Below are 18,468 nucleotides of genomic sequence, written 5' to 3' on the forward strand. Positions count from 1 at the left end.
GAGCTGTCCTGTGTATTGGAGGATGTTTACCCCTGGCTTCTAACCAGTAGAAGCTGATATCACCTACTCCCCCACTAGCATTTGTACCAACCAGAAATGTCTTTAGACATTGCTGAATGTCTTGGGGGTGGGTAGGGGCAAAATTGCCCTCTGTTGAAAACCAGTGTTCCTTCTTCTTCTTCTTCTTTTTTTTTTTTTTTAATGTTTATTATTTTTCAGAGAGAGCATGAGTAGGGGAAGGACAGAGAGAGAGAGGGAGACAGAATATGAAGCAGGCTCTAGGTTCTGAGCTGTTTGAGAGCCAGATGCAGGGCTCAAACTCATGGACCAAGAGAACATGACCTCAGCCAAAGTCAGATTCTTAACCGACTGAGCCACCCAGGCGCCCCTGTTTTAAGACTACCTTGGTCACACTAGCAAAGCATGGCTTTTCTGGGGTCTCTGCTTAGTGTCTGGTACTGGCTGATTGGAACTAGAATGTTTCCCAGTCCTCTGTGAGCTCTGGAAATTATTCAATTTCTAGCTCTATGGTCGTCCTTTGCCAGACTTTCTATATTCTTCTGTATGTGTGAATATATTCAACAAGAGGCTTCGGGGGAGTCCTGTGCAGATTTCGGAAGCCTGCTTTCTGTGTAACATCCTCTCTGGTCCCCGCCCCCAGTGGTGAGCCCCAGCCACCTGCCCTCTCTCAGCTTCAGTTGCTATCTCTTTGCCTCAGCAAGATTGCTACGTTCTGCCTGACATCGTGCTTTTTGTACAGCATCTGGAAACTACCTACTGGCAGAAAGCCAGAGCAGTTGCAGGGGTCACTTTGTTTCTCAGAGAACAAATTTGTTTCCTCTTATTCAACATCTGAAAACACCTGTTTCATATATTTTATCTAGTTTTCTAGTTGAGTACAGTGGGTGGGTAAGTTTGATCCCAAGTACTCCACAGGTAACTTGGGGAGCAACATTTGTCCATCTAGTCATGTGGCAAAGACATACAAGGCACTGGGGTAACCACCCTCCTCGGGTTCCCACTGCACCCTCCTGTATTAGCACTCACATGCTAGATACCAGGCTCTTCAAGAGTATTTATTGAGATTCAGTGGATCATAAAACTTTGTTTATTTGAAGCGAATTGAATAATAAATCATTTTAAGTTACAAAATTGGTTTAAAAATTATTCAGGAGGTAGAATTGGCAGGGCTTGGTGACTGATTGGATGTAAGATGACAGGGAGGAATCAAGAATTCAGCCAATGTTTGCTGGTTGTTGTGGGTGCTAGGTGTTGTTCTAGGCATTGGGGTAAAATGGCAAGCAGAGCAGGTAGGGTCTCTGCTCTCCTGGAGCTGACAAATGATGCCCTGGTTTCAGGGCTGTGTGACCGGTGGTGCCATCCACTGAGGCAGAAGCATCGGAGGGAGAAGCAGTTGTGTAGGGGTTGGGTGCAGTTTGGGATAATATATTTCCGTTCGAGTTTGGCATGATATCAGAAATGTGGGCAGTGCCATTCAGGAGGGCAGTCTCTGTGCCAAGAGACAGATGTTTCTTGTCAGCCACCTTTCATGGCATACTGCCATTGAGCACAAGGGTACTTCATAGAAAGTAGATACCTGGGTGGCCCAGTCAGTTGAGTGTCCTACTCTTAATTTCAGCTCAGGTCATGATCTCACAGGTTCCTGGGATGGAGCCCTGCCTTGGGCTCTGTGCTGAGAATGCAGAGCCTACTTGGGATTTTCTCTCTCCCTCTCTGTCCCTTGCTCTTGAGCATGTGTGCACAAGAAAGGAAAGAAAGGAAAGCTTTTACCTTTGCTGTGCTACCGCCATATCTCATTACTCTTTTTTTTTTTTTTTTTAAACGTTTATTTATTTTTGAGACAGAGACAGAGCATGAACAGGGGGGGAGCAGAGAGAGAGGGAGACACAGAATCCGAAACAGGCTCCAGGCTCTGAGCTGTCAGCACAGAGCCCGACGCGGGGCTGGAACTCATGGACCGTGAGATCATGACCTGAGCCCAAGTCAGACGCTTAACCGACCAAGCCACACAGGCGCCCCTCATTACTCTTGTTTTAAAGATGGTCAGCACTGAAGGTTCAAGGCTAGAAAGTGGGATCCAGCCTAGGTCTCCATGACTTCAGGTTTTCTCTACCTTTGAGCTTCCTAAATGCTTCTCTTTCCTTGTGTTATCCATGAGACTTGTCTTCTGTCTCTTGGCTCATTAAAAATTGTAATTGTAGAAGTAACATTACATTACATGATGGAGGTTTGAGAAATAGATTCAGCAAAAAGATCTTCCCTAATCCTAGTATTCTAAAACAACTATTATTTGGGGGATTGATTGGTAGCAAGAAATTAACTTAATTAAGGAGGATTTAGTAGAAGGAACTGGGGATTCTGAATCCTGGATCTTGTAGTGTCATTGGAATCATGCAATCTCTCTTGCTTTGGTTTTTCTCTCTCTGTGCAGCCTAGAAATAGAAGTACCAGCATTCATGAGCACCTGAGTGGCTCATTCACTTAAGCTTCCTACTCTTGATTTCAGTTTAGGTCATGATCTTATGGTTCATGGGTTCAAGCCCCAAGGTTGGGCTTCATGCTCATAGCATGGAGCCTGCTCGGGATTTCTCTCTCTCCCCCTCTCTCTGCCACTCCCCCATTCGTGCGCGCGCGTGCTCTCTCTCTCTCTCTCTCTCAAAAATAAATAGAAAATAAACTTAAAAAGTAGAAGTATTAAGTTTTTGTTTTTCAAATCATTGTTGTTAACATATTAATAGTTTATTTAATTGTTAATTTGTATCTCTCCAATTGCTAATAAGAATGATACATTTTTGGGGTGCCTGGGTGGCTCAGTTGGTTAAGCACCTGACTCTTGATCTCAGGGTCAGGAGTTCAGGCCTTGTGTTGGGGTCCACACTGGGCATGGGGCCTACTTTAAAAATAAATAAATAAATAAATAAATAAATAAATAAATAAATAACATTTTCCATATAATTGATCGATTGATTTTTCTGTTTTGAATTGTCTATTTGTATTTTTGCCTGGTTTTCTTTTTGGGTATTTATAGCTTTCTTATCAGTTCTGCAAGTCCCTTGCAATATTAAGTGTACAGAAAAATTGAAAGAGTGGTGTAGTGGACACTTACATTCTCTTAAGCAAGACTTATCAGTTGCTGGTATTTTGATGTGTATATGTACCTCGAAATGGGCTCTTTGGTGAGCCATTGGAAAGTTAGTTGCATGACACTATTGAATTCTTCGGTATATGTATATGCTTTCAATTTAGTGATCTGTTAACCTTTTATCTTTCACGTATTTGTTGTAAATATTTTTTTGACCGCTTGCTTCTGGCTCTTTGTTCATGTTTCTTAGATGGTGACATGCCATGCCGTGCCAATATCCTGATAACGGAGTTGTTTGATACGGAACTGATTGGAGAGGGAGCGCTGCCTTCCTATGAACATGCACACAGGCATCTCGTGCAGGTAGGGAATCAAGGACCTCACTCGCACATATTGCTGTGATCTCAGCCAGCTCACACAGGTCTCATTGATACAATGTGCTCTGCACAGCCTGAGCCCTCAGTACTTCTCTGTACACCTTAGGGTGCCCTTCATTCCTGCAAGACTCTGGTTCTTCTCAATTAGGACTTCTGGATCTCTTATCAGGTCTTCGTAGGCTAGAGTCAAAAGGCAAGAAACTGTGTTTCACTTCAATTCAATTCAGCAAACATTCTTTGAATGTCACCTGTGTATAAGGTGTTCTAGCATCCAGGGAGAAATATCAGACATCCTTCTTGTTTCTAAGATCCACCGTCAGTGACAGTAAAGACTGGATGGGCCAAATGGAGAGGCAGACAGAAGCACCACTAACATTTGTTTTAGGACTGGATGGGGTCTGGGATCAGGAGATGAGGTCATGTGTAGAGATGGTGGAATTTGGAAAGGAAGTGAGAAGAGAGAGAGGTATCCCAGGTAGAGGACCTATTTGGTAGGTCAGTGAGAACACCACACTGAGTGGGCTTGTGAGCTAATGGTGGAGAGTGGGGGAGAGGGTGGAAGGCCTTGAATGCGAAACCATTCCAGGTAGAAGAATTTGGGTAGTGATAATCGTTGACAGTTTTGGGGGAAGGGAGAAGCGTGTTGAAAGTGTTATCTCAGGGATGTTGGTCTTTTTTTTATGGACATAAGCTTCCCCAGAGGCAAAAGCCAGGTGGGGAGGTATGAGTGTCTGCTTCTTTTGCTGCCACCTGTCCTGTGGGAACCATCCAGGTGAGCCTGCAACTGTCCCAGTCTGGGGCCCTCTTTGGGGATTCTTGGTGTTCGCACAATGAAGAATGTGGCTCCTTCCAGGGCAATTGGGGCCATAGTCCACCTTACTCACAGGTCAGCATGTGATGGTGATTGTTCCACAGATCCCTATGCTGTGTGAGATGTCTCATTGTCTCCAAAATGTGAAATCTTTTTCTAGTAATGTTAGTAGTAATTATTGCTGTTTCTTCACATTAAAACCATCAGCTAAAGCAAAACAAAACAAAACAAAAACTATCAACTAGATGAATCCCTGAAACAGAGAATGAGGATGTTAGAATTATGTTAGTGTTGCCCAATTGGTCTTTTCTCTAATTCATTTAATAATTATGAGTTGTGCAGGCAGCCATCTGCAGTTTCCTTTCTCAGCTGACCTGTGCAGCTAGGTGTCCATTGTCTGGGGGTATTTTTTTTTTTTAATGTTTGTTTATTTTTAATGTTTATTTTGAGAGAGAGTGAGCAAGTAGGGGGAGGGACAGAGAGAGAGGAGAGAAAGAATCCCAAACAGGCTCCATGCTATCAGCACAGAGCCCGATGTGTGGCTCGATCCCGCAAACTGTGAGATCATGACCTGAGCCGAAACCAAGAATCAGATGCTTAACTGACTGAGCCACCCGGGTGCCCCTCCACTGTCTGTTCTAATCGCTGTCCCCATCTGTCCACCTTGTTTCTGAGCTTGAAAGAGTTATGGCTTTACACAAAGGCTTCCATTGCCCTGTCCCTCTTCCTGCCTTGTTGAGGGTCATGGAACTAGGATGCTGGCATGTCTGACAGATAGTCCATCTGGTGTCCATGTGGTGATGAATGACCCAGTGATTAATCTGAGAAGGTAAATTTATCAAGTGCCTTCATTTTTCTGGGCTCCTTTTTTGAGTACCAGGAATATGAAGGTGCACTCCCAGACAGACAGGCAGGTAGGTGAGCAGGTTATCCCAGTACAGTTAGAGTTATGCTCAGATGGTCAGTGGGGTGAGATCCTGTCTGCTCTGGTAGGGTATGATGGGGAGCATGAAGGGAGATAAAGCTTGAGCTGAGTCTGTCTTCAAGAGTCATCAAGTATTGGCCTGGCAGACGAGGGTATTCTCAGTAGAAGAGGTCAGCATGCACAAAGATGTGAAGAAGAGCTGGTACAGGGCGAGTTGTTGGCATTATGGGTAGTGTGGGAGGCAGGGCTACATTCAGATGGGCCCCTGTGCTCCAGAAGGCAGTGTGGTACCACAGGAGGGGATTGACATTGGATTCATGCAGGCAGGCATTTGGAGAGCAGTTGAGGTATAAGATCAGAGGTAGGAAGACTGATTGGAAGGTGGTTGGGGTCATCCAGGCCCTGAGGCTGAGACGGGCCTCAGCTGAGACCAGGGAAATGGGCCTGGAGAGGTAGACTTGGGGAGGAGGAAGGTGGTCAAGGACTTGGTAATTACTTAGATGTGGAGACATTGAGGATGATGCCAGGGTTTGGGGCTAGGTGATTAGATTGGAGGTTGGTGTTCCCTACTGAATGGGAGGAGGACCAGACCTGGGAAGGAGGGGGAGAGGTGAAGGTGATTTGTTTGGTTTAGACAGAGTTTGAGCTATCTGAGGGTCAGCCAAATGGAGTGGACCAGAAGGCTTTTGGACACGTGGTATTTGGTAAACGAAATACCAAATTTCCCTGGCTGAGCTCCCTCAGGGGAGAGTATGTGGAGGGAGAGAAAGGTGGGCCCAGACCAGGTCTGGAGTTCTCTCTGAAGGATGAACAGGGGAAGTTCAGCCTTCTGAAGGAGACACAGGGGGAGAACAGTACTTCTCATCAGGGGTCATGCTTGGAGACATTTTCATTGTTACAACTGAGATGGGGATGCTATTGGCATCCTTGTGGATAGAGGCCAAGGTGTTGATAAACATGGTATGATGCACAAGACAGCCTCATACCAAAGGATCATCTGGCCCAAGAGGTCACTAGTACTAAGGTAGAGAAACCCTATGCCTGTCATTTCCCTCCAGTAGTAGCTGTGTCTTCCTCATGGCTGGGCCCCTGGTGCCTGGTGCGTAGAGGCTGTCAGGTGAAAGAATGGGGTAGGAGGGAAACTGGATGAGGTGTTTCAGCCAAAACCAAACAAGGGGAGCAATTGGCAGTGCCCAGTGAGGCCAGGAGATTAGGTCATCTGAGGGTGGACACTTGTCCATTGGGCTGTGCAATAAGGTTCTGGCGTCTGGGTGAGAGCTGTACCTAAGAGAAACTCTGAGCCCAGTGCCAGAATTACTGCTTCGCAGGAAGTCTTGGACTTTTTCTTCAAAATTGATGTGGGAGTTAATCAGCATGATAACAATTAAGGGTTATTTTTGAAGTATTTAAAAGTGTCATGTAGCCAGGAATTTATCTGACATAAATCATTTTAGATATAGCATGTATTCTTTTTGAAATGTGGTTCCTTTTTTCTCCTTTCCCAAGGACATTAGGCCAAAAACAGTTCACTGTTCTGATAGTGGTAAGGCGTTAGATGCTGCTCAACTGACCTGATATTAAGGAACAAACCCTCTCCCTTTCCCTCTCCCCCTCCCCCCTCCCTCCCTCTCTCCCTCTCTCCCTCTCTCCCTCTCCCCCCCCCCCCAGTCCCCACTCCTTCTCTCCTCTTCTCTCTTTTTTTTTCTTGAGAGAGACAGTGCAAGCAGGGGAGAGGGGCGCGCTCGGGGGAGAGGCAGAGAAAGAGAGTGGGAGAGAGAATCCTAGGCAGGCTCCATGCTCAGTGTGGAGCCCCACACAGGGCTCAATTCCAAGATCCTGCGATTATGACCTGAGCTGAAATCAAGAGTCTAATGCTCAACTGACTGAGCATGAGCCACTTAGGCATGCCTGGAACAAACCTCTTTTGATCCATGAGGATTACTGTGGGTTTATTTTCTGATAATATACTGGTTTGTTTTTTCTTCTTTTGTTTTTTTTAACAAACTTAGGAAAACTGTGAGGCAGTGCCTCACAGAGCAACTGTCTATGCTCAGCTGGTGGAGTCCAGGAGGATGTGGTCGTGGAATAAGCTCTTTCCTATCCCTGTGCATACCAGCTGTGGAGAGCAGGTCATCGTCCCCCCCTTGGAACTGGAGAGGTGCCCTGGTGCACCCTCTGTCTATGACATTCAGTTGAACCAAGTGTCATCCGCTGACTTCACTGTCCTCAGTGATGTGCTGCCTATGTTCAGGTACCAAGAAACCACTGACGGCGCTTTAAGATATTTGGTGGAATTGGGGTCTTTAGAAGTTCTTCATGAGTGAGAAGGAAACCTAGCTGAGGTCACCTGCTTCTGAAGGCAGGAGTCCATTGCAGACAAGTCCCATTGCTAGTGATGTCACCATAAAAGCTTAAAAATAGAGTGTGTAGGCTTAAAATATGCTTAAGTTCTTGCATATTCTTCCACAGTGTGGACTTCAGCAAGCAAGTCAGTAGCTCAGCAGCCTGCCACAGCCGGCAGTTTGAACCTGTGGCATCTGGTCGAGCTCAGGTGGTTCTCTCTTGGTGGGACATTGAAATGGACCCTGAGGGGAATATTAAGTGCAGCATGGCCCCCTTCTGGGCACACTCAGACCCAGAGGAGCTACAGGTAAGAGATAATACCTGAGCACATTTTCATGTAAATCAGGAAACTTACCCACTTCTGGTTGTGGGAAAGTAACGTGTTGAACCTTAGATTCACAAGAATTTAGAGACCGGAGGGGCTATGTCAGAATCAATGTCAGAGGAGAGTTAAACAAAACAAACAAAAATCCCCAAGAGGCAAGGCTACCTATCATAATAAGATATAAAATAGATCTCTCAGCCGAATTCAGGCAGCAGCCACAGAGGGGGCCTTGGGGAAACTTTGATGTGCTGGCTCTCCCAAGTCCTAGCACAGCTACTCTCAGAGCCCACACCCCTTGCCCTCGAGTAATCCCAGGGAGTCTCACATCAAGTTGGAATGGAGGACTACAGTCTGTCTGCAGACTTATTTTCTGCGTGTCCTCAAAATCTAGCTTTTCTAAAAAAAAAAACGGGTACCTTTTCTAGCTCAATTGAAAGTGGGTGAGGACGTGAACTACAGAAAAGGAAATGCAGAGTACTGTTTAACATGTGAAAAGCTGTTCAGCCTCACTCATAAGAGCAATGCACATGTAAACTGCAGTGAGACATGATTTTCCACCTGTTAGTGATGAAGTTCAGGAAATTTGGTAATGCACTGTCGGGAGAGCTGTGGGGACAACCGGCCAGTGAGCATCAGAGCTTCCATGGAGCACAAGGAGGCCTAATCTGTCATCAGAGGAAGGATGCCACTTCCAGACATTTAGGTTCTGGACAGATTGGTGTCTGTGTATAATGATGTGTGCTGGGATACTCACTGCAGCCCTGATGTAATAGAAAAGACTGGAACAACCTAGAAGCCACCAGTAGGGGACTGCATCCTTACTGATGCTAAGAGAGGCAGCTCTCTTATCACTGATGGAGAATAATCTCTAGGATGATCATTAAGTGAAACAAAAATAGAGGTGCTGAACAGTGTGTGCTATGCCAACGTTGGTATCAATAAAAATAAGATGTATGTGTTTATGAGTGTATATGTGTGGTGGGTGTATATAAGAATATATTTGGAAGAATCTACATAAATTGGTAAAAATGGTTGCTTCTGGGAAGGGGGCTAGATGTTAGGGGTGAAAAGCAAACTTACTTTTTACTCCATGACCTTTTTATATCTTTTGAATTTTCTCTCAAGTGCACGTGTTGTCCACCCCTTATATGCACACCTAAAGAGAAAAAAAGTGGGAAAGGTGCCTGTTCAGGGCCAAGGAATCAAGCCTTCCTTTTCCGCCTGGGAGGCCCTGGGGCACCATCCTCTCTCTGTGTTTTTTTTTGTCCTGTTAACCATTTGCTGGGCACTGGGTTTATCTTGATTGCTCATCTGCTAGTTCTAGTGTGACTTCTAAGGATGACCTTAGCCGCTCTCCTGCTCTCTGAGTTACTGCTTAGGCCAAAGGGTCATGACTGCTACAGGATTGCACTTGGTCCCCTTCCCCCTCCCGGGCCTTTGAGGTCCCTCTTCTCCTTTCTGCCCTCCACTTGTCTGGCATTGGGCGTGTGTGACTCCAAAGAGTGTGTATGAACTTCCTCGGCATATCCTGGTCCTCTGCAGGCTCAGGGTGTATTTGGGGGTGGGAGGAGGGCGTGGGTCAGAATTCTCCTACAGAATTGAGGTTGACGTTGGGCTGTTTTCTTTCCCTTTCGGAGTGTGAGGATACAAATTAGCATAAGAATGTGAAATGCTAATGATCTCATTTGCATATCTTCAAAGTGCTACTATGTATATTTTCTCCTTGAATTCCCATGGAAGACTTGCTGCGTAACCACATACTGCCCAAACTGAGACTGAGACCCAACCCAGTGAGTGATTGGAGCAGGGCCTTCTATCTAGGCGGCAGTAGTGGATACTTGTCCCCAGGTCTCCTGACATTGTGTCCTTCCTTTACCAGTGTTTTGTACAGTTTGTGCCCTTTGTTTACCAGTGGTGGCCTGTGGACTGTTAGAAATGTGAAGAGCTGCTTGCTAATGGATTTCTCTCTTGACTTCACTAAACTGCTCTTGGTTTGAAATATATTCAGTTTGTCTCACCTTGGTCAGTGGGGTCTGTCAGCAGACCTTTAGCTTAAGAACCTGGGAGGCTGGCGTGTTGAGAAGGACTTGAGGATGATCAGGGAGCATTATGGGAGCCCGGGAGGGGTTGGGGACGGCTTCTTTTGTCTTTGGGTCAATTTGCATAGTAAGGAATGAACTACAGGTTTTGGAGAATCTGTTTTTCCTCCTTGTGTTTCCTTATTCTACAGTGTGTCTAGTTACATTGTCATTTTCTAGCTTTTATGTTCAAATAGACATCTTAGATACCTGGGGCTGTCATTCACCTGCGTTTTAGTTAGATCCAAATCTGGGTAGGGCGGAATGCTTCCTGAGAAGTAAGGCTGGTGTCAGCCTCATTTGCGTCTGCGCCCAGCAGTGATGGAGTCTCCCAGGGGCCAAGTTTTTCTTAGTTCCTGGTGATGACAGAGAATGAGTACACACGCTTGTGTCATCAGAATTGAGCCAGGCATCCACTTTTTAGGACAGTTCTTTCTTTTTAAAAAAGAAGCTTAAAGGTTAAGAGAGTAATAAACCTTGTGTAAAACAAAAATGAATCCAAAGTCACTCAGGGTCCTGTCACTGCTAAGAACTCCCTTCCTTTGATCTCTTTCCATATGCACAGATTTTGTCAGTGCTGACTTCTGGTTTCATGCTGCACTAGTCATGATAGTTACCATTGTCAGTGTCTGTGAATATTCTGAATAAGATTTTGTAGACCCATTTCTGAGCTGCTGGACATTTGGTCCAGTTTTTGCTAGTATAAATCTGTAATATGGGTGTTCCTGAGAATATAGCTTTTTTTCCTTTTTTGTTTGCATTTTCTTAGCATAGAATCCTGTATGTGGGGTTTGTAGTGTCAAAAAGGATCAACACAGCGTATTAAGTTGACTCCGGATCATTGTATACCATGTTTCACAATTTAGAGTATTCAGGTCTTTAAAAAATGTTTAATTCAAAAGAATAAACAGAACAAAACCTTTCTGTACTATTTCCCCAACTTTTTATTTTGAAAAATTCTAAATCCATAGAATAAATGAAAATAAACATTGAGATGCCCTTTACTTAAATGTAACAGTTATTTGCATTTGCCATGTTTGCTTTCTCTCCCCCTTCCCTCTCTGTCTTCCTTTGTGTGTGTGCACACACGTGAGGTGGAGGCATGCACATGTGCACACACATACACACACATGACAGGGAGGCTGGAGTCCCCTCTCCTAAACCCTTCTGGAAGACTGCTTCCCTGGGCGGTATACTTGAAGCCAGCAAGCCTTCAGGACATGAACCTCTCTGACTTGAGAATCTTCTTATTTATCTCTGTGGCAAGAGTAGTCATCTGTAGTCCACGGCATGGTCTCCCTGCAAGCTGATTTTTGGCTTAGATTTTGGCTCCTGGATTAGAGACGTTGCTCTTTTTGCAACTTGGGGACAGCTGATATCTCTGTTCCCTGTTTCAGTGGCGGGACCACTGGATGCAGTGTGTGTACTTCCTGCCACAAGAAGAGCCTGTTGTCCAAGGCTCAAGCATCTACCTGGTAGCGCACCATGATGACTATTGTGTATGGTACAGCCTCCAGAGGACCAGGTATGCCCCAAGTCTTGTGGTGGGGGGAAGCACTGGGCCTGTGATACTGTGTACTTAATGTAAGTTCGCCTTATAAACAGTGTAGTGGCACAAGTGGGCATGCTTGTGTCTGAACAGAATAAAACAAGAGCAAGAGTTTGTAAGTAGATGTGTTAGTGCCCATTGGCATGTTCTTAGAAGAGACTGCCCTGGTTGCAGGGCCCCTGTTTGGGGGAGACATGAATGAGAAGTCTCGGATTGGGGGACCCTCCAACCTCTAATGCCTACTTGAAAGCCAGTTCCTGGACTCATGCCCTCTAGAGGATGTGGGTGTGCCCACCATGGCTTGTTTCAGTTTTAGTGGGGCAGATCCCTGTGCCCATCTCTGTGCCATGCCTTCATGCTTGCTGGTGTCTAGCAGGTTATGCTCATCATGTGTGTCTATTTCCTGGCCTAGCCCTGAAAAGGACAGGAGAGTCTATCCAGCACGCCCCGTGTGTGACTGCCAAGCTCACCTGCTCTGGAACCGGCCTCGGTTTGGAGAGATCAACGATCAGGACAGAACTGATCAATACATCCAGGCTCTGCGGACAGTAAGTGTCCAGCCCTTTGGGTGGTTATAGTCAAGAAGGAGTTTGTAGCATGGGCCTCAGGTCATTGCTTGCTTATAATTTGCAGGTTTTGATTTCTGTACTACCTGGCTTTTGGGTGGGCATTCAGATAGTAGCCAGGAAGCATGTTACTAGACTTTGTGAGGGCTTGTTCTCTGCTGTCCTGTGAGAACCTCTGCCTGGGAGCCTTACCTCAGCCGCTGCCATTTTCCCTCTAGACACTTTGCCTTTGTGGTCACTAGTAGTTCCTATGGATAATCCCAGTGGATTCAGCCACCCCATTCTTCCTTTCATCTGCTGCATTGTTTCTAAAATTTTCTAAAATATGAGTCTGATTATGTAACTCTCCTGCCTGAAACCTTTGCTCCCTGCTGCGTGTAGCAGGAGTCTCTCAGCTCAGGACTATACAAAGGGTTTAGAGAAGTGTCTTTTGGACCTCTTGGAGTTGTATGCAGAAATATGTGTGCACATATGTACATGCATGCATTTTGGCACGAGGGAAGATCCCAGCCATCTAAAGTTTCTCTCAAAGGGATCTATGACCTATAAAGTAATCCCTGCCTTTGGCAAGTCACTCAAAAGCCCAAGCTGTCTGTTCTGTGACCAGAGAGGGAAGAGGCTTATGGTAAACTGAGAGATGGCCTCTAGCAAGTGGGGCAGGTCTTCAGGTGGGCCTTGTAGGACAGCTTGGGGATAGTCTCTCCTGACAGGTCTGGGTAGGGAGAGGTGGGTGAGGTGGTTGCATTGGAGGGTGGGGGCTGCTTACTGCCTACAAGGCAAGCACAAGTCTGGGGCTACAAGAAGATCCAGCTGGGTGTTGAGGGGTAGATTCAATGATCACAGAGTGAGTTAATGGGGCTAGGAGAAAGGAAGTGTTTCTGTCAGTTTTCCAACAAGAATTTCTTGACCTGCTATAAGAAAAAGTATTGAGGTTGTTATTTTCCTGCAGGTACTGAAGCCAGACAGTGTCTGCCTGTGCGTCAGTGACGGCAGTCTGCTCTCCTTGTTGGCCCATCACCTTGGGGCAGAGCAGGTACCAGACCGCATTCTGCCAGCTTCCTGAGGGCAGCTCTTGAGTTTGAATATTACATGGTCTGGGTACACAGTTCTGTGACTAAAGGCCTTTGCAAGTGCAGCTGCCATGCATGTGGGGGCTTTGGGGTTTATTGCCTCCGTGTGCAGGCAGGAGTCAGGCTGTAGCTATTCCCATATAGCTGCAGCTCCAGTGTCTGAGTGCACCTTGCTAGCATCAGTGCAGAAAGTAGGTGCTGTCTCAGTGGGTAGTGAGCACAGGTAGACTTGGTTAGGTGGTACATTCCGCCTTGGAATTATCTTGTTGGGTTTTAACCTTTTTTTTTTTTTTTTTTTAATTTTTTAAACTTTTATTTAGAGGGAAAGAGAGAGAAGGGGAGGGGCAGAGAGCAGGGCGGCGGGTCGGGGGACAGAGGATCCAAAGTGGGCTGTGCGCTGAACAGCAGAGAGCCTGATGTGGGGCTCGAATTCACAAACCACAAAATCGTGATCTGAGCCGAAGTTGGACACTCAACCAGCTGAGCCACCTAGGTGCCCCAGTTTTAATCTTTAATTTCTTCTTTTTTAATGTTACTTTGAGAGAGAGAGAGAACAAGAACGAGTGGGGGAAGGGCAGAGAGAGGGGGAGACAGAGAATCTCTAGCAGACTCCATGCTCAGCTCAGACCCCCGATGCAGGGCTCCAACTCACAACCATGAAATCATGACCTGGGCCGAAATCAGGAGTCAGATGCTTAACCAGCTGAGCCGCCCAGACGCCCGTTAATTTAATTTCTTTGTCAAATGAATCTCTAATAGCATCGTATTCTTTTTAGGTATTTACAGTAGAGAGCTCAGCAGCTTCTTATAGACTGATGAAAAAAGTAAGTGACTGTTGTTACTAAACTATCGGGTGGGGAGGCAGGTCAGGGGCCTGCCTTGCTGAGTCTGGGATTGATTGCTCTGATGCTGTCTCGGCAGTAAGGGAGCTGGTGAGAGTTCCCACCTTGAGAGCCGGTGTAGAAGTCTTCTGGGGCTGTCGCTGAATAGCAGCAAACATTTAGACTCTATTTTTTATGGCTTTTCTCCTCGCTTCACATAAAACTAAAAAAGCTACAATCTTTGCAGTGATATAACTGAATTTATGATTTGTTTTTGGGACCTAGTGCCCAGGGAGTCAACACTCACAAGCTGACCTGACTGATTGGTTCCATGATGGTATTTCTTCCCTTGGCCATCGATTGGTTTTGATTTCCTTTCTGAAGGAAACTACCAGAACTACAAGCCTATTGCTAAGTCCTGCTGATACGTCTGTAAGAGAAATTTCTTTTGCTGTTACAACATTTTGCTTGGTGCACAGGATGCCCCTGGAGGAGAGGATTTTCACAAAGCAGATAAAAGTGGTGCTTAGAACAATTTGGCCAGAAAACTGCAAGCATACAAAACAACTTTGAGGTGTTTTTTCTGGACAAAAACAATACTTTCATTTTTTTTCCTCATAAGATTTTCAAGGCTAATCACTTGGAAGATAAAATTAATATAATAGAGAAACGGCCTGAATTGTTAACATCTGCAGACTTGGAGGGTAAAAAGGTGAGTGGCAGGGGCTCTGCATTTGCATGGACAGCACAGCACCGAGATAGCCTGCGTCCCCCTTCTCTTCTCAGGCCATGCAGTGGGTCCCATACCTAACTCAGCCCCTGTGGGAATGTGGTGAGGCATTGCATAGATGTCTGGTCTGCAAATACATGAGCTACTCTGAACTCTGACCGATCTCTGCTCCTTCCGAGTGAGGACAGAATGGTTCTGTTAGGATGAATAGCCGCCTGTTGTGGCCTCTCTGCCTTATCCCTTTACAGTGCTCCAGCTCCCGTTCACTCCTGTTATTTTGGTTCACTTTTCACCGTTCTGCTTACTTCCTGCCACCTCGGCAGTTGATCTTCTGTCCCCTACGGTTGGTCTTGTCACACAACCCACCCACCACCCGTTGCCTCTAAAACTACTCCCACCCCTTAGTAACCTGAGATGTAAACACAGTCTTCTGCTGCCTTTCCTCTCACTGGCCCCCTGGGCCCTCATGACTCAGGGGCCTCTCCCTTCTCAACACATTTCTTTTTAGGGCCTTAAGAGACTGCTTTTTCCAGGTTTTTCTCTTATTTTTCTAGCTGCTCTTCCTGAGCTTTTCATGGGTTTCTCTTCCTTCACTTGATCCTTCCATAGCAGTCTTTGATGGTTTCTCCATGTCTGTTCTCTCCTCTCCCTCTGTGTCTCCTCTCTCTCTAAGTGATCATGTCCTTTCCCATAAGGGAATCTTTGGCCTCCAAAGCTGGGTCTGCAAATCTCTCATGTCCAAGTGCCCACTGGATGCTTTCCTTGCATATCCTGCAGGCCCTTCAAGCTGGAATCCATCACCTTTCTTCACCAGCTTTTTAACAGCTTTACTGAGATGTAATTGACATACCATAAAATTAACCCATTTCAAGTGTACGGTGATTTTTTAATAAATTTTTAGAGATGTACAACTATCACACATTCTAGTTTTAGAGTGTTTCCATCACCCAGCCCCTAGCCCCAGGCAAGCACTGATCTGGTTTCTTTGTATCCATTTGTCTTTTTTGGGCATTTCATATAAATGGAGTAGAACGATACATGGTTTTTAGTGTTGGGCTTCTTTCACTAGTCACACCTTTCAGGTTCATCCATGTTGTAGAATGTGCCAGTATTTTATTCCGTTTTAATCCTGAATAATATGCCATGTCACATCTTGTTTATCCGTTTACCTGTTGGTGGATATTTGGATTGTTTCTTCTCCTTCTCTCTTCTCTCTTCTCCTTCTCTCTTCTCCTTCTCTCTTCTCTTTCTCTCTCCTTTCTCTCTTCTTCTCTCTTCTCTTTCTCTCTTCTCCTTCTCTCTTCTCTTTCTCTCTTCTCTCTTCTTCTCTTCTCTTCTTCTTTTAATGTTTGTTTATTTTTCAGAGAAAGAGAGTGAGCAGGGGAGGGGCAGAGAGAGGGAGACAGAGGATCCAAAGCAGGCTCTGCCCTGACAGCACAGAGCTCCATGTAGAGCTCAGACTCACAAACCACAAAATCAGGACCTAAGCTGAATTTGGACGCTTAACCATTTTTGGCTGTTAGAATAATACTGCTGTGAGCGTTGATATATGTCTTTGTGAAGATATGTGTTTTCAGTTCCCTCAAATGCTTAGGCTTAGAATTGCTGGGTTGTGTAGTATTTTTGTTTAACTTTTTAAGGTACTTCTAAACTGTCCAGAGAAGCCATACCATTTCACATCCCCATTACACACGAAGGTTCCAATTTCTCTGTATCTTTACCAACACTTGGTATTGTCTTTTTTATTACAGTCTTTTTCACGGGTGTGAGTTTTAATTTGTATTTGCCTAGTAACCACTGGTGTTGAATACGTTTCCTGTGCCCATTAGTTGCTCCATGTCTAGCTAGCTGAAATCACTCTTCAGGTCTTTTGCCCATTTCTCCCTATGCCTTTTCTTTTAAGAAGAGTTTTTTTGAGATCTAATTCACATACCATACAGTTCACCCACTTAAAGTGAAATTCCATGATTTAGTATATTCATACAGTTGTACAATCATCATGAGTCAATTTTTAGAACATTTTTATCACCTAAAATGAAACCCATGCCCATTAGAAGTCACTTCCCATTTGCCCCCTGCCCTCCCAGCCTCTAGGGAACCACCAGTCTACTTTTTGTCTACGAATTTGCCAATTCTGGACATTTCATGTAAGTGGAATCATGGGATATGTGTGGTCTGTTTGAGACTGGCTTCTTTCAAGGTTCATCCATGTAGCATAAATCAGTACTACATTTCTTTTCACTGCTAAATAACATCCCATTTCATGGATAGGCCACATTTTGTTTATCTGTTCATTAGTTGCTGGACACTTGAGTTGTTTCTGTTTTTTGGTTGCTATAAATGATGCTGCCATGAACACTCAGTACAAGTTGCACTTTTTTTTCTCATAGATGAGGATTAAAAACTTACTCTAGTTCTGGGGAGCCCGGGTGACTGAGTTGGTCAGCGTCTGACTTCAGCTCAGGTTACGATCTTACAGTTTGTGAATTCGAGCCCCACATCGGGCTCTGTGCTGATAACTAGGAGCCTGGAACCTGCTTTGGATTCTCTGTCTCCTTCCATCTCTGCCCCTCCCCAGCTCACTCTCTGTCTCTCAAAAAGAAATAAATGTTAAAAAGAAAGTTACTCCACTTCTATAAGCCACTGATAATGGTGCGCTGGCTAGACTCTAGGTGACTAGTGTGGTGAATAGAAGGGGTGAGAGCAGGCATTCTTGCCTTGTTCTGTTGTTGCAGGGCAGGGAATACTCAGGACCAGCCCTTTTCTGTCTTTGGTGTTTCCATCTGCATCTTTGTTACCTCAGCCAGACACCTAGATGTCATCTCAGATCGGCCCCTCCCTTGAGGTCCTTCTGCTTGGGCCCAGCTCTGGGTGCCCTGTGTCCTCCACATCTGTTGTGTCTCCCAGTCCTTCCTTCTGTACACTCCCTGCTCCTTTCCTGGACCACTGCAGTACTCCCCCAAGTCCCTGTGGGTGGTCTCTCCATATGTTTCATGGTCGTCGGAGGGCTCTTTCTAAAACACGTTCCTTCTCATTTTGAACCCCCAATTAAAGCTTTTAGAGATCCCCTCTTACCATCAGGAAGGAGTCCAGCCTCCTTGACCTTTCATAAGCTGCCTTTGGGCAACCTAACTCCTTTCCACCTCTCTGGCCTCACCCTTTACCATCCTACCCTGCATACTCATGTAAAAAGCTCTTGATGGGCCTTGCTCTCACACCCATGCTTTTTCCCCTGCATACCTCTGCTAGAATCCCCAGTCCTTTGCTTTTCCTATTCATACATTTGTTCATTTGTTCAGCAAATATTTACTAACCATCTGCTCTGAGCCAGGCACTTTGCAAAGTGCTGGGGATACTGTGCTGCCAATGTCCCCACTTCTGTGGTGCTCAGAACCTCCTGAGGAAGACTGCTAGAGGAGCACTGATAACAGTTTGTTATGATAAGCTTTGAATGGGAATCTACCCACAGGATGCCATTCAGGAAGATGTTATCTACACTGGCCCTTCCCATGAAGGGCCCGACCCTGGGGTCCCTCCACATGTCCCTTCCTCACTTCTGTCAAACCACACTGTACAAGGATAACCCCAGCCCTGTCTGTTCCCTCTTCTACTCTGCACTCCTGAGGACAGGGTTCATGTCTGCTCATCTTTGTGTCTTCAGGCAGGTGCAGACCTGGCATGCTTGTTGGTTGAGGGAATGGATGCCCTTTTATTTCCATGTTTCCCATGAACCTTGTGACCTGTCCTTCACCCTTTAGCAAAATCGTTCT

At 45.6% G+C, this 18,468-nt stretch overlaps 1 protein-coding gene across 10 annotated transcripts in view; it reads left to right on the top strand.

The window, feature by feature from the left end:
• The window catches only part of PRMT7 (protein arginine methyltransferase 7), a 46,531-nt gene that overhangs the window by 24,517 nt on the left and 3,546 nt on the right, over positions 1-18,468 (top strand). For 9 of the 10 annotated variants that reach the window (XM_078438909.1, XM_078438911.1, XM_060650351.2 and 6 more), the window contains 8 exons: positions 3,354-3,466; positions 7,226-7,467; positions 7,686-7,866; positions 11,360-11,487; positions 11,924-12,059; positions 13,027-13,110; positions 13,924-13,971; positions 14,591-14,680. In XM_078438909.1, the coding sequence (XP_078295035.1) occupies positions 3,354-3,466; positions 7,226-7,467; positions 7,686-7,866; positions 11,360-11,487; positions 11,924-12,059; positions 13,027-13,110; positions 13,924-13,971; positions 14,591-14,680 (1,022 nt within the window). The remainder of the gene's footprint in view (positions 1-3,353; positions 3,467-7,225; positions 7,468-7,685; positions 7,867-11,359; positions 11,488-11,923; positions 12,060-13,026; positions 13,111-13,923; positions 13,972-14,590; positions 14,681-18,468) is intronic. The other variant, XM_060650354.2, reaches the window with a different exon arrangement.

Source organism: Panthera onca, chromosome E2 (genome assembly GCF_046562875.1).
Source record: "Panthera onca isolate mPanOnc1 chromosome E2, mPanOnc1 haplotype 2, whole genome shotgun sequence".
Taxonomy (NCBI): Eukaryota; Metazoa; Chordata; class Mammalia; order Carnivora; family Felidae; genus Panthera; species Panthera onca.